The sequence below is a fragment of the Staurois parvus genome, unplaced genomic scaffold, assembly GCF_062004578.1.
Source record: "Staurois parvus isolate SC_StPar_1 unplaced genomic scaffold, SC_StPar_1.0 ptg000595l, whole genome shotgun sequence".
NCBI lineage: Eukaryota > Metazoa > Chordata > Amphibia > Anura > Ranidae > Staurois > Staurois parvus.
The window spans coordinates 1,337,175-1,351,254 of NW_028318391.1; the positions used below are offsets into that span (position 1 = coordinate 1,337,175).

Below are 14,080 nucleotides of genomic sequence, written 5' to 3' on the forward strand. Positions count from 1 at the left end.
CCAGCTCCTCCCCTTCAGTCTTGCACAGGTGTAACGGCTCCTCCCCTTCAGTCTTGCACAGGTGTACCGGCTCCTCCCCTTCAGTCTAGCACAGGTGTACCGGCTCCTCCCCTTTCAGTCTTGCACAGGTGTACCGGCTCCTCCCCTTCAGTCTTGCACAGGTGTAGCGGCTCCTCCCCTTCAGTCTTGCACAGGTGTACTGGCTCCTCCCTTTCAGTCTTGCACAGGTGTACTGGCTCCTCCCTTTCAGTCTTGCACAGGTGTACTGGCTCCTCCCTTTCAGTCTTGCACAGGTGTACTGGCTCCTACCCTTCAGTCTTGCACAGGTGTAGCAGCTCCTCCCCTTCAGTCTTGCACAGGTGTACTGGCTCCTCCCTTTCAGTCTTGCACAGGTGTACTGGCTCCTCCCTTTCAGTCTTGCACAGGTGTACTGGCTCCTCCCTTTCAGTCTTGCACAGGTGTACTGGCTCCTCCCTTACAGTCTTGCACAGGTGTACTGGCTCCTCCCTTTCAGTCTTGCACAGGTGTACTGGCTCCTCCCTTTCAGTCTAGCACGGCTCCTCTCCTGGACTGAAATGGCTTCCTCTGATTTCATCGCACACGGTGAGTGTCTCACAATGTACATTAGAAGCTGCAGCCAGTCAGAGAGAGCTCCGCCTCAATTCCTGGCTGGAAGACGTCCAGCATCATCTAGGTCTGACTGTCCCTGTCCTCGCCCCTTTCATTAACTGGATTTCAGTTCTTTCCATCTTGGAGGCTCAGCATCACAGGTAGACATCTCACCTAGGGTGATCTATTTAGCCTACCTAAGAATGCCGCTCCTCCTGACCGACACCCAACAATCAAAGCATTTCAATATTTGCCTAAATCCTCCAAACATCCAGCCAACTGCTAGCATCAGATCAGAGGGCTCGAGAGGAGTACTGGGGAAGGGTGCTGTGATGTTTTCCGAATGCTATGCAAATCACCCTGTCGGCCCCTCCCACCAGTGATGATCTGCCTGCACTGCATAGAGAAGCACAGAGACCCAGCAATGGCATCAATGGGTTTAAAATAAGGGATGTCATTGAAACGGTGAGGTTTTAATTAGATGTCACTAACATAATATTTTTATGATTCGTGGTTTATACTTTTATACCATTTATAGTGATATATGCAATTTGCCAATTAGGTGAACACTAAAATTTCAGTCTACGTTCGATCAAACAAAAGTCGGCGGATTTCAGTCTACATTCGATCAAACAAAAGTCGGTGGATTTCAGCCTACATTCGATCAAACAAAAGTCGGTGGATTTCAGTCTACATTCGATCAAACAAAAGTCGGCGGATTTCAGCCTACATTCGATCAAACAAAAGTCGGTGGATTTCAGCCTACATTCGATCAAACAAAAGTCGGTGGATTTCAGTCTACATTCTATCAAACAAAAACCGTTGGATTTCAGTCTACATTCTATCAAACAAAAGTCGTCGGATTTCAGTCTACATTCGATCAAACAAAAATCGTTGGATTTCAGTCTACATTCTATCAAACAAAAATCGTTGGATTTCAGTCTACATTCGATCAAACAAAAGTCGTCGGATTTCAGTCTACATTCGATCAAACAAAAGTCGCAAGATTTCAGTCTACATTCGATCAAACAAAAGTCGCAAGATTTCGGTCTACATTCGATCAAACAAAAGTCGCAAGATTTCAGTCTACATTCGATCAAACAAAAGTCGCAAGATTTCGGTCTACATTCGATCAAATAAAAGTCGCCGGATTTCAGTCTACATTCAATCAAACAAAAGTCGCTGGATTTCAGTCTACATTCGATCAAACAAAAGTCGCAAGATTTCAGTCTACATTCGATCAAACAAAAGTCGCAAGATTTCGGTCTACATTCGATCAAACAAAAGTCGCCGGATTTCAGTCTACATTCAATCAAACAAAAGTCGCTGGATTTCAGTCTACATTCGATCAAACAAAAGTCGCTGGATTTCAGTCTACATTCAATCAAGTAAAAGTCGCCGGATTTCAGTCTACATTCAATCAAGTAAAAGTCGTCGGATTTCAGTCTACATTCGATCTAACAAAAGTCATCGGATTTCAGTCTACATTCGATCAAACAAAAGTCATCGGATTTCAGTCTACATTCGATCAAACAAAAGTCGCTGGATTTCAGTCTACATTCGATCAAACAAAAGTCATCGGATTTCAGTCTACATTCGATCAAACAAAAGTCATCGGATTTCAGTCTACATTCGATCTAACAAAAGCCATCGGATTTCAGTCTACATTCGATCAAACAAAAGTCATCGGATTTCAGTCTACATTCGATCAAACAAAAGTCGCTGGATTTCAGTCTACATTCGATCAAACAAAAGTCATCGGATTTCAGTCTACATTCGATCTAACAAAAGTCATCGGATTTCAGTCTACATTCGATCTAACAAAAGCCATCGGATTTCAGTCTACATTCGATCAAACAAAAGTCATCGGATTTCAGTCTACATTCGATCAAACAAAAGTCGCTGGATTTCAGTCTACATTCGATCAAACAAAAGTCATCGGATTTCAGTCTACATTCGATCTAACAAAAGTCGCCCGCTTCTCCTCTTACCTGTGTCGCAGGATCTTTTGGTCGGCGTGGTTAAAGAGACATGAACTGTGTCTGTGCGGGGCCCACCTGAAACCGAGAGACACAAGTCAGGATGGAGTCACACTGGCGTGATCAATATACCGCGTGCCAATCATATTTAGTCTGATTAACCTCCCTAGCGGTCTGATTATGCCCATATTTCTGTGCTGAAAGCGGTACATTTTTTTGCATGGAAATATGTTGTTTTTTTATTGTAGGCTGTAATTTTTAGGAATAACTCACTGAAATCTGTCTGAACAAGAGTCTAGTAAACATCCCGGGGAGGATAAAATTTGAAACATGAAACCATAAATTATAATTTAATAAATAATCATAAATAATAATAATATAATAATAATAAATTTAATTCAATAATATAATCAAACCAAAAACACTGAAATGTGAAATAGAGCGACAAGTTCGCACATCGCTGAGCAAAGTCGCAGAATCGTTTTCAGTGTCTGATGAGGAATTTCCCCCACCAATCATTATCACTCAATTCTGCAAGTGGTTCTGATTTACTATCGCTGTTCTCTAGCCGGTCTAAAACCGCGTCTGACCTAAAGGGACGCTTTTTGGACGCCATGGACGTTTCTCAGTTTCCAGGCAGAAAGAACAGTAAAAATGCAGGCAGGGCGCCGGACAAAGCACTCGGGACACAATGTATGTGAAATGGTTTGATACAGGAATGTTATACTATGTGATTTTAGTGGATTTAGTGAATGTCCTAGATTGTAAGCTCAAAAGAGTAGGGCCCTCCAACCCCTCGTGTGCTGTTTGTAGTTGCTGGACTGTGCCATGTATTGTCCCCCCTCCATTGTACAGCGCTGAGCAAACCCTTTGGCGCTATATAAACTCGATGTAATAATAATAATAATGTCACTTTTTGTCATTTTCAAATTTCCCGCCAGTTCCATCCCCCGTACGTCCCGACGTCGCAGGGAACGGAACCCGGAAGACGGATGCTGGTATCGGCCGGAGGACATTGCCGGGGACACTGCAGGAGGGACATCGCGGGAGCGCAGGACAAGGTAAGTGAAGAACAGATTCCGGAGCAGCGCCGCATGGTAAGCCCGGGTGTAGCTCGGGGGGGGGGGTTATCGCTTCTGGTACTGAAACTTTACCCCGAGCTACACTCGAGAATACCGCCAGGGAGGCTACAGGGGAACAGTAGTCTATTTTTTCCACTTTTCTGCATTTTTTTAATGTTACACTAAAATAAATAAATAAAAACAGAAAGAAAAAAAAATAATTGTGGCAAAAAAGTTACAAGGAAAAAAAAAATCATAAAAATAATAGATGAAATGATCACAGCCTCGATCCCTCTGAGTTCCCCCTATGCTCTACCCTCCCCCCCCCTTTTTTTCTCTCTTTTCCCCCTTCTTTCTGCCCCTACCCCTTTCCTAGTCACTTCCTGCCTGTGATTCTTCCCTCCTCTCCCGCTTCCTGCTAACTTCCTATTTTTCTTCCTTCCCCACGTTTATATTATCATTTTATCATTCACACTCTCTTAATTATTTTTTTTTTCCAGATGACCTTGATAGGCACACATCTAATTTTGGTAAACAAGATGTATACTCCTTGAATTAATATAAGGCTACTATAGATCCTGATCCGTAATCCCCTTCTACGTAGATTTACCCGGTTTTGTGCCACGCTTCATCTTTCACTGACAGGGGCGGACTGACCATTCGAAAACTCGGGCACTGCCCCAAGGCCCGGGGTCAGTAAGGGGTCCCATGAGATGCCCCTGGTACCTTTCATAGGCTTTTTTGGGTGTGGTTTGAGTGTGGGCGAGGATACAGGGGCCCCATGATCCACTATTGCCCAGGGGCCCCATGAGTTGTCAGTCCGCCCCTGTTCACTGACCTTCCAACGAATTCAGGGTATGCTGCTCCTCAATCAGTTGCAGATCCTTGCCCTCACGAGAGCCCTATACCCAAAATCGCGATTAGGAACAGTGATATAAAAAGTGCCAAAATTATATATCAAAATCCCTTATGAGTAAGTCGATGACGAAACGCGTCAAGGGCAGCGACGTCAAGACGCACACGGGAACCGGAAGTTGAGCGGCGGCCATTTTGGAAAAGGGGAAAAGACTGTGTGTTTGTCCCTGGATGTTTCCTGGATGGTAACATGGAGATATGATGGTATTTAAAGCGGTTTTAAAGTTTAAACAATGTGAGCAGTTGGAATAAAGTCTCTTTTGTGGTATATCTCTGGCGGTATTACACTATTTTGTCCCTCATATGTTTTTATCTACCGTATTTTTCGCTCCATAAGACGCACCTGACCATAAGACGCACCTAGGTTTTAGAGGTGAAAAACAAGAAAAAAAAATATTCTGAACCAATGGACTGCAGACATAGTACAGGGGATGACCAGAGACTGCGGACACAGTACAGGAGATGACCAGAGACTGCGGACACAGTACAGGAGATGACCAGGGACTGCGGACACAGTGCAGGAGATGACCAGAGACTGCGGACACAGTGCAGGAGATGACCAGAGACTGCGGACAGTGCAGGGAATGACCAGAGACTGCGGACAGTACAGGGAATGACCAGAGACTGCAGACAGTACAGGGGATGACCAGAGACTGCGGACAGTACAGGAGATGACCAGAGACTGCGGACAGTACAGGAGATGACCAGAGACTGCGGACAGTGCAGGGAATGACCAGAGACTGCAGACAGTGCAGGGAATGACCAGAGACTGCAGACAGTGCAGGGAATGACCAGAGACTGCAGACAGTGAAGGGGATGACCAGAGACTGCTGACCTTTGGGGAGGGAGGGGGAGCGGGTACCTGAATTTGACAGGTACCCGCTCCCACTTCCGCGGAGTTGCCTTCCCTCTTCTTCCCGGGCCGGCTTCTGTGACAGCCGGGTGCCCACTGCGCAGGTGCAAGAAGCGCTTCGCTTTGTGAATGGCCCGGCGCCTTCTGTGACCTTTCATGTGTCCCAGAAGACACCGGATCATTCACAAAGCGCAGCACATGCGCAGTGGGCACCCGGCTGTCACAGAAGCCAGCGCGGGAAGACTGTGCAGCGCTGGAGCGAGGAACAGGTAAGGCCCTGCAGGAGAGAACAGCTGAGCGGCCGGCCCGGTATTCTGACATGGTGGCGGCAGAAATACCGGACCGGCCTCTTTACATTCGCTCCATAAGACGCACTGACATTTTCCCCCCTTTTTGGGGGGGAAAAAAGTGCGTCTTATGGTGCGAAAAATACGGTATATGGTGCCTGCTATATGGAGATATGGAACATCATGCTTAAATAGCGCCTTGAATACAGTATAATCTGGGGGAGCTCTACAGGAGGGCCACTAACCATCAGATATCTTATGCAAGTTGGTTGATGATTGTTGGTAAGGGTATGCATCCCTTATTTTAATAGAAGTGTCACAGTGTGGATTTGTTTTTGAGCACTGAAAAGTGATTCACATACACAGTGTTTTTCACGGCTTGGATTCACGTTTTTTTTACTTGGTTTACTTTTTTCACTAATTACTAAAAGGAAAAATTATATTCCTATTTTGGGTACTCAATGGAGTGCTGTCACAAGTTTTTGATATATTAAAAGATAAAACACTATGTGATATTTTCTTTTTTTGAGGTTGTATCATCGTGGGAAAGCATTGGAAGGATTGAAAGGACTTTAATTTTGGACTTTTCATGTATAAAAAAGGAAATGATTTATTGTTTAGCCACTTAATGTGCGGTTTAATGGGATTGATTGCATAAACACTGTTTTGAAATAATATTTTGATATATAATTTTGGCACTTTTTATATCACTGTTGTACATCTTCAAGGGTGAAGGTGTTATTTGTGCTTTGGGGTTTAATTTTGTTGATTGATTTAAATTTGTTATTTAAGGAAGTGGTATTTATATATACGCGATTAGGAAAAGCCTTTCCTCTATTTTATTCAGGAGGTAATTCCTTGCAGTTCCCATTCTCCCATTTTGCTACAGACGGATTGTGTATTTTGGACAAATTGTATCATCTAAAACAGTGTTTTTCTACCTGACTTGATCATTGCGATTCTTTTGTTATCTCCTCTATGTTGTATTTTTACATTGTTCTGTCTCTTTGATCCTAATAAACATTAAAAAAAAAAAAAAAAGAACAATAATAGCTAAGAGGCAGAGGGTAGGCGTAAATAGGGGCTGAAATGGGTTAATTAAGGGTTAATAATGAGTTACACAGGAATACAGTTTATTTACACAAAGGGTTTTTTTTCTTTTACTTGTTAGTTTTCTTCAACTGACCAATCAATACTTTTGATCAATGTAAAGTATCCAGACCCCCTTCATATATTTCAATGTTGCAGCCTGATACTACAGTTGCTTAAATTCATTTTTTTCTCATTAATCTACACTCAGTACCCCAAAAGTAAAAACAGAATTTGTATTAATATCTGTCATGTTATTCAAAAGAAAGAAACTGAAATATCACATTGGCGCAGGTTCCTTTGCAACAACACTTGAAATTTAACTCGGGTGCCTCCCGTTTCTCTTGAGCGTTGCTGAGATGTTTCTACACCTTGACTGAAGTCCACCTGTTGATTGGACATGATTTGGAAAGGCACGCACCTCTCAATAACAGACCTCATAGCTGACAATGCATACTGTATCAGAGCAAAAGCCATGAGGTCAAAAGGAACTGCCTGCAGAGATCAGAGACAGGATTATTGCAAGGAATAATCTGGAGAATTGTAGAAAAAAAATTTCTGCTGCACCGAAGGTTCCCCACAGCACAGCGGCCTCCATAATTCTCAAATGGAAGAAGTTTGGCACAACCAGAACTCTTCCAAAAGCTGGTTCCCCTTCCAAACTGTGCAATCGGAGAAGGGCCTTAGCAAGAGAGGTGAGCAAGAACACGATGGCCACTTTGACTGTTTGGGATGTCTCTCTGCTGAATATATGGGCATGTGTCTAGTGGGCTGTCTCTTTGCCATGTGGGGATGTCTCTTTGCCGAATATATGGGGATGGCTCTTTCTTTGCTTGATGGTGATGTCTCTTTGCCGCATATATGGGGATGTCTCTTTGCTGAATATATGGGGATGGCTCTTTGCTATATGGGAATGTCTCCTTGCTGGATTGGGCTGTCTCTTTGCTATATGGTGATGTCTCTTTGCTGAATATATGGGGATTTCTCCTTGCTGAATCAATGGGTATGTCTCTGCTGGATTGGGATGTCTCCTTGCTGAATATATGTTGATGTCTCTGCTGGATTGGGCTTTCTTTATGCTGAATATATGGGAATGTCTCTTTGCTGCACTGGGATGTCTCTTTGCTAAATATATGGAGATGTCTTTTTTCTGGATTGGGTTGTCTCTTTGCTAAATGGGGGGGTTGTCTCTTTGCTGGCTTGGAATGTCTCTTTGCTGAATATATGGGGATGTCTCTGCTATACAATGGCCATGTGAAAGGAGTGGGTGGAATGAAATGGGCAATGTAAAGGAAGATAGGGCGAAAATCTTACCCCCCACCCTTTTCTTTACATGCTCATTTCATCCCCCCACCTATGCTTTGCATGCCCTTTTCACTATGAAATGGGTATGTAAAGGAAGGAGGGGTGAAATGACGTGGTGGGAGGATTCATATTTTTTTGCCAAAAAATGATTCCTTTATGTTAAATCTTGAAAGCACTGTTGACTTGGAATACACATATTTTAAAATTTTAGGTTGTAAGAGTGTTAAAAATAAAGTGGGTACACTGAAGGAGGTGGGATGGCCAGAGGGCATATTCGATGGGACGGCCAGTGGGCGAGCCCTAGGAAATGTTGGTAGTCAGGCACGGAGGGGGCCAAGGCCTAGGGCTGTATTAGGGGCCCCAAAATTTATGATGGCTGCTCTGCTTGTAAAAAATGATACAAATGTAATTTGGGTACAGTGCTGTATTTAGGTTTTGTGCTACCCTAGGCAACACAAAAATCATCTATCCCCATGGACAGCGACCAACACAACCCCCCTTTCCCCTCCCCCGGAGAGAGAATGACATTGACCAACAACACCCAGCACCCCACTACTCCCCACCCTCCGGCGATAGAGAGACACTCGTCTTCACAGCTCCGGACATCCCCGGGAACGAGAGTCAGGCTCTACATACACCATCAAGCAGCCCGCAGCCTCTTTCTGATCCCACCTGGCTCCCATGGTGCGCATGTCCCTTCTTTCCTCCCTCCTTCTGGGGAGGGGTGCTACCCCCCCTTAGGTTGTAACACTCTTACAACCTAATATTTTAAAATTAAATGTGTATTCCAAGTCAACAGTGCTTTCAAGTTTTAACAATAAGGAATCATTTTTTGGCTACAAAATATGAATCCTCCCACCACGTCATTTCACCCCTCCTTCCTTTACATACCCATTTCATAGTGAAAAGGGCATGCAAAGCATAGGTGGGGGGATGAAATGAGCATGTAAAGAAAAGGGTGGGGGGTAAGATTTTCGCCCTATCTTCCTTTACATTGCCCATTTCATTCCACCCACTCCTTTCACATGGCCATTGTATAGCAGAGACATCCCCATATATTCAGCAAAGAGACATCCCAATCCAGCAAAGAGACAACCCCCCCATTTAGCAAAGAGACAACCCAATCCAGAAAAAAGACATCTCCATATATTTAGCAAAGAGACATCCCAGTGCAGCAAAGAGACATTCCCATATATTCAGCATAAAGAAAGCCCAATCCAGCAAAGATCCGCCCTAGGCAAGTGCCTTGTTGTAAATACGCCCCTGAGTGCTGCATGAGTAATTGTGATTCAAAGTGTGGCAGCAATGAAAGCTGAAAATTGGCCTGGACTGAAAGGGGGTGAAAAAGTCCAGCATTGAGGTGGTTAAAGACACCACCAGCTCTCTCAGGCAACAAGAAAGTCTCTTGACACTCTTTAAATGTTTTGTGAATGCGGTTGAGTTTAATCCTTTCCAAGATATATTAGAAAAAATGCCCTCACTAGTATGATGAGCAGATTTTTTTTTTTGAGTATTCCTCCCCCCTACTTGCCCCCCTCCGACTTTATTGCATTATACTACAGTATACATTCACAAGTGAGCGTCTGAATAGTTTGAAAACATAAGTGTCAGACCGAGGTGTCTGATTTCACATGCAACCATTGTATATGCATCTGATAAACGCAGTAAGCAAACTGAGAGGAGACAATGTTTATCCGCCGCCTCTGTAGCTCCCGTTAAACAATCTGGCGGATTAGCAGGTCTCTGATGCTTCTGGAATGAGAGAAACGCCAGATTTGTAATGCAAATTGCCTAATGAAGCAGCGGGAGGGCGCGGAGTTTATTTCTGGTGAGGAGACTGACGCCGTTCATTATTAATGTTCACGCTGTGCGATTCGCCAGGCCCTCCCTAAAGATAACCTCACCTGAATCTCCATTACTTCACCGCAGACAAGGGGATGGCAGAATTTACATCACCTAATTAATGAGGCTGCAAGGGGCTAGGGGAGCCTAATTACCCAAAAATGTGGGATCGGTGAGAATAAAAATGGCGGATTTAATCGCAGTGACCACTGCATGCCTAGGGGCTTGATTTTATACACCTGTGGCCATGGAGGTGATTGGAACACCTGAATCACATGATTTGGGGAGTGTGTCCAATACTTTTGGCAATATAGTGTATGTTTTATCCCTCAGACTGTTCACCATTTTTGTTGCTCTTCTCTGGACCTATTCTATCTTCTTATATTTGGCCGAGGTTTTCAGAACTGGACAAAGTATTTTAAGGTCTAATTAAAGATCTACTTGGAGGAATCAGGACCTCCTTCCTCTCGCTGGTGATCCCTCTAGTGATATAAAGATCTATATAGAGGAATCAGGACCTCCTTCCTCCTGCTGGTGATCCCTCTAGTGATATAAAGATCTATATAGAGGAATCAGGACCTCCTTCCTCCTGCTGGTGGTCCCTCTAGTGATATAAAGATCTACAGAGGAATCAGGACCTCCTTCTTCCTGCTGGTGTCCCCTCTGGTGATATAAAGATCTATATAGAGGAATCAGGACCTCCTTCCTCCTGCTGGTGACCCCTCTAGTGATATAAAGATCTATAGAGGAATCAGGACCTCCTTCCTCCTGCTGGAGATCTCTCTAGTGATATAAAGATCTATATAGAGGAATCAGGACCTCCTTCCTCCTGCTGGTGATCCCTCTAGTGATATAAAGATCTATATAGAGGAATCAAGACCTCCTTCCTCCTGCCGGTGATCCCTCTAGTGATATAAAGATCTATATACAGGAATCAGGACCTCCTTCCTCCTGCCGGTGATCCCTCTAGTGATATAAAGATCTATATAGAGGAATCAGGACCTCCTTCCTCCTGCTGGTGATCCCTCTAGTGATATAAAGATCTATATAGAGGAATCAAGACCTCCTTCCTCCTGCTGGTGATCCCTCTAGTGATATAAAGATCTATATAGAGGAATCAAGACCTCCTTCCTCCTGCCGGTGATCCCTCTAGTGATATAAAGATCTATATACAGGAATCAGGACCTCCTTCCTCCTGCTGGAGATCCCTCTAGTGATATAAAGATCTATATAGAGGAATCAGGACCTCCTTCCTCCTGCCGGTGATCCCTCTAGTGATATAAAGATCTATATAGAGGAATCAGGACCTCCTTCCTCCTGCTGGAGATCCCTCTAGTGATATAAAGATCTATATAGAGGAATCAAGACCTCCTTCCTCCTGCTGGTGATCCCTCTAGTGATATAAAGATCTATATACAGGAATCAGGGCCTCCTTCCTCCTGCTGGTGATCCCTCTAGTGATATAAAGATCTATATAGAGGAATCAAGACCTCCTTCCTCCTGATGGAGATCCCTCTAGTGATATAAAGATCTATATAGAGGAATCAGGACCTCCTTCCTCCTGCTGGTGATCCCTCTAGTGATATAAAGATCTATATAGAGGAATCAGGACCTCCTTCCTCCTGCTGGTGATCCCTCTAGTGATATAAAGATCTATATAGAGGAATCAAGACCTCCTTCCTCCTGCCGGTGATCCCTCTAGTGATATAAAGATCTATATACAGGAATCAGGACCTCCTTCCTCCTGCTGGAGATCCCTCTAGTGATATAAAAATCTATATAGAGGAATCAGGACCTCCTTCCTCCTGCTGGTGATCCCTCTAGTGATATAAAGATCTATATAGAGGAATCAAGACCTCCTTCCTCCTGCTGGTGACCCCTCTAGTGATATAAAGATCTATATTGAGGAATCAGGACCTCTTTCCTCCTGCTGGTGATCCCTCTAGTGATATAAAGATCTATATAGAGGAATCAAGACCCGCTCTTTCTGCTAGTGATCCCTCTAGTATTGCACCCCTCAATTCTACTTGTTTTTCCAGTTGCCAGGCAACACTGTTTGCTCATTATGAAGTTGTGGTGTGTTTCAGAGCCATGTCGCCCATAAAGCCTACTGAGGTGTCAATAATGGAGCGGCGATGGTGGGATGGCACTGTGGCCGGAGTGTGGTTGTCAAAAATGACTCCCCTCAGGATGATTCTATAGCCATAGGCACTGCCCTGGTTTGCTCTATCTTTCAAAGTAAATTATCTTTAAATCCATGCAAACACAGCATGATATTGTAGCACACTGTTTTCAGATGCCAGTGATGACTGGGAATGAATGTTACTTACATAGAAAAGATATGTAGTCAGTCTACAGGTTTAGTGTGGAATAAATGAATCCTTTTCTGAAATGTCACCGGATATTTCCATGAACCTCATTTTTTGGTTTAAAAAACAAACAAAAAAACTATCTTTGAACCAAACCATAAGGTCTTATTAGTGTCTAGGAGATGGTACATCTTTGTTATATAAAAGGTTGAAATGTGTTTATCTAAGCATTTAAAATGCTAAGTGCTCACAAGTGGAAAACTCTGGGCCTAACCTCACCAAATGCAGGGGCATTTTTATTCCAAAAGAAATTACTACATTTCTCCAACAAACAGAAAGATTTCACAAAAGTGTTCACAGAAAAGATTATAATCTATTCAATGCAGGTGTAGCAATAAAGACTGAATAAATACAAGTGTGGATGCTGGCTTTGGGTATGCATCTGGTGGATCAGTAGATCTCTTACTGATCTGAAGATGAAACTTTTAGTGTATGGGAAATGTAGATCACATAACAGCCAACAGAGAGAACTCTTTGATACCAGATCCAGTACCATTATCGAGAAAAGGCCAAAGAGTGCTCCATTCCCAGACAATGATCAAATGTCGGGATAGGGGAAAAAAAAAAGATATCAAAGAGAGCTCCCCTTCCAGAATGATCAAAGAGGGTTCCACTCCCAGGGCAGGATCAAAAAGGGGTCAGCAACCAACTGAAAGAATTAAAGACAGTTTCCCTCCCAGGACAAGACAATGACAGCTCTTTTACCAGGGTGGAACTGAGGAGAGTTCCCCGTACAGGATGGGACCAAGGAGAGCCCCCCTAACAGTACTGGACCGAAGAGAGCTCTCCCCTCACAGGATAGCACCTGAAGAACGGTTCTCCTCCAAGGGCAGGACCAAGGAGAGGTCACAGGATGGGACCAAGAATGCTCCCCTTCCAGAATGGGACCAAGAATGCTCCCCTTCCAGAATGGGACCAAAGGGAAATCCCCTCCTAGGAAAAGACTAAAGGAGAGTTTCCTCCCAGGACAGTAAACTCTGGGGTGGGTATTGAGGAGCGCATAGTACAAACGTTTCTATCACTAAGAGGTGTTTTTGTAATGTTTACTGGTTAAGAACACCAAATAGCACCAATGTGTTTTGGGGGAAAGGCCCCCTCCTTCCTTAAGGCTTGCACAGTGGAAGTGATTAGAATTGTGATGAGAAACAAAAGGTGACACTATCACTATGACACACACATCAGACACCTCCCAGGACCAGACTGAGGAGAGCCCTCTCCTAGGACAAGTCCAAAAAAAAAGCCCCCCTCCCAGATTAGGACCAAAAAAACCCTCTTGTTACAGGATGAAACAGAAGACAGCTTCTGTACCAGAAAAGGACTGGAGTGAGCTCTCTTCACAGGATGAGCCTGATAAGAGATCCCCCCCCCACAAGACAAGACCGAGAACTACTCTCACAGGACCAATGAGCATTCCCCTCCCAGGCTGGGACTAATAGACAGTTCCCCTCCCAGGATGGAACTGAAGGGAGCTCACCTCCCAGGTTGGGACTAATAGACAGTTCCCCTTTCAGGATGAAAAAAAGAGAGCTCCTTATCAGGGACTAAAGAGACTCCCTTCCTAGGATAGAACTGGAGAGAGATCCTCTTCCAGGGCAGCACTAAACAAAATTTTACTTACAGAACATGGTCAAGAAGGGTTGGGACAGCTGAACGAGAGATCTATTTCTAGAAAGGAGTCAAAGGAGTTCCTATACCAGTACAAAACTAAGAAAAGCTTCACCTCTGGGCCTCACCAAACTAAGCACCATTTACAATATATAACCAAGAAGTG

At 44.0% G+C, this 14,080-nt stretch overlaps 1 protein-coding gene across 1 annotated transcript in view; it reads right to left on the minus strand.

Moving 5' to 3' along the window:
- The window catches only part of ZFAND3 (zinc finger AN1-type containing 3), a 309,345-nt gene that overhangs the window by 77,047 nt on the left and 218,218 nt on the right, over nucleotides 1-14,080 (minus strand). Inside the window, exon 4 of the mRNA XM_089692567.1 lies at nucleotides 2,601-2,666. Within this exon, the coding sequence (XP_089548693.1) occupies nucleotides 2,601-2,666 (66 nt within the window). The remainder of the gene's footprint in view (nucleotides 1-2,600; nucleotides 2,667-14,080) is intronic.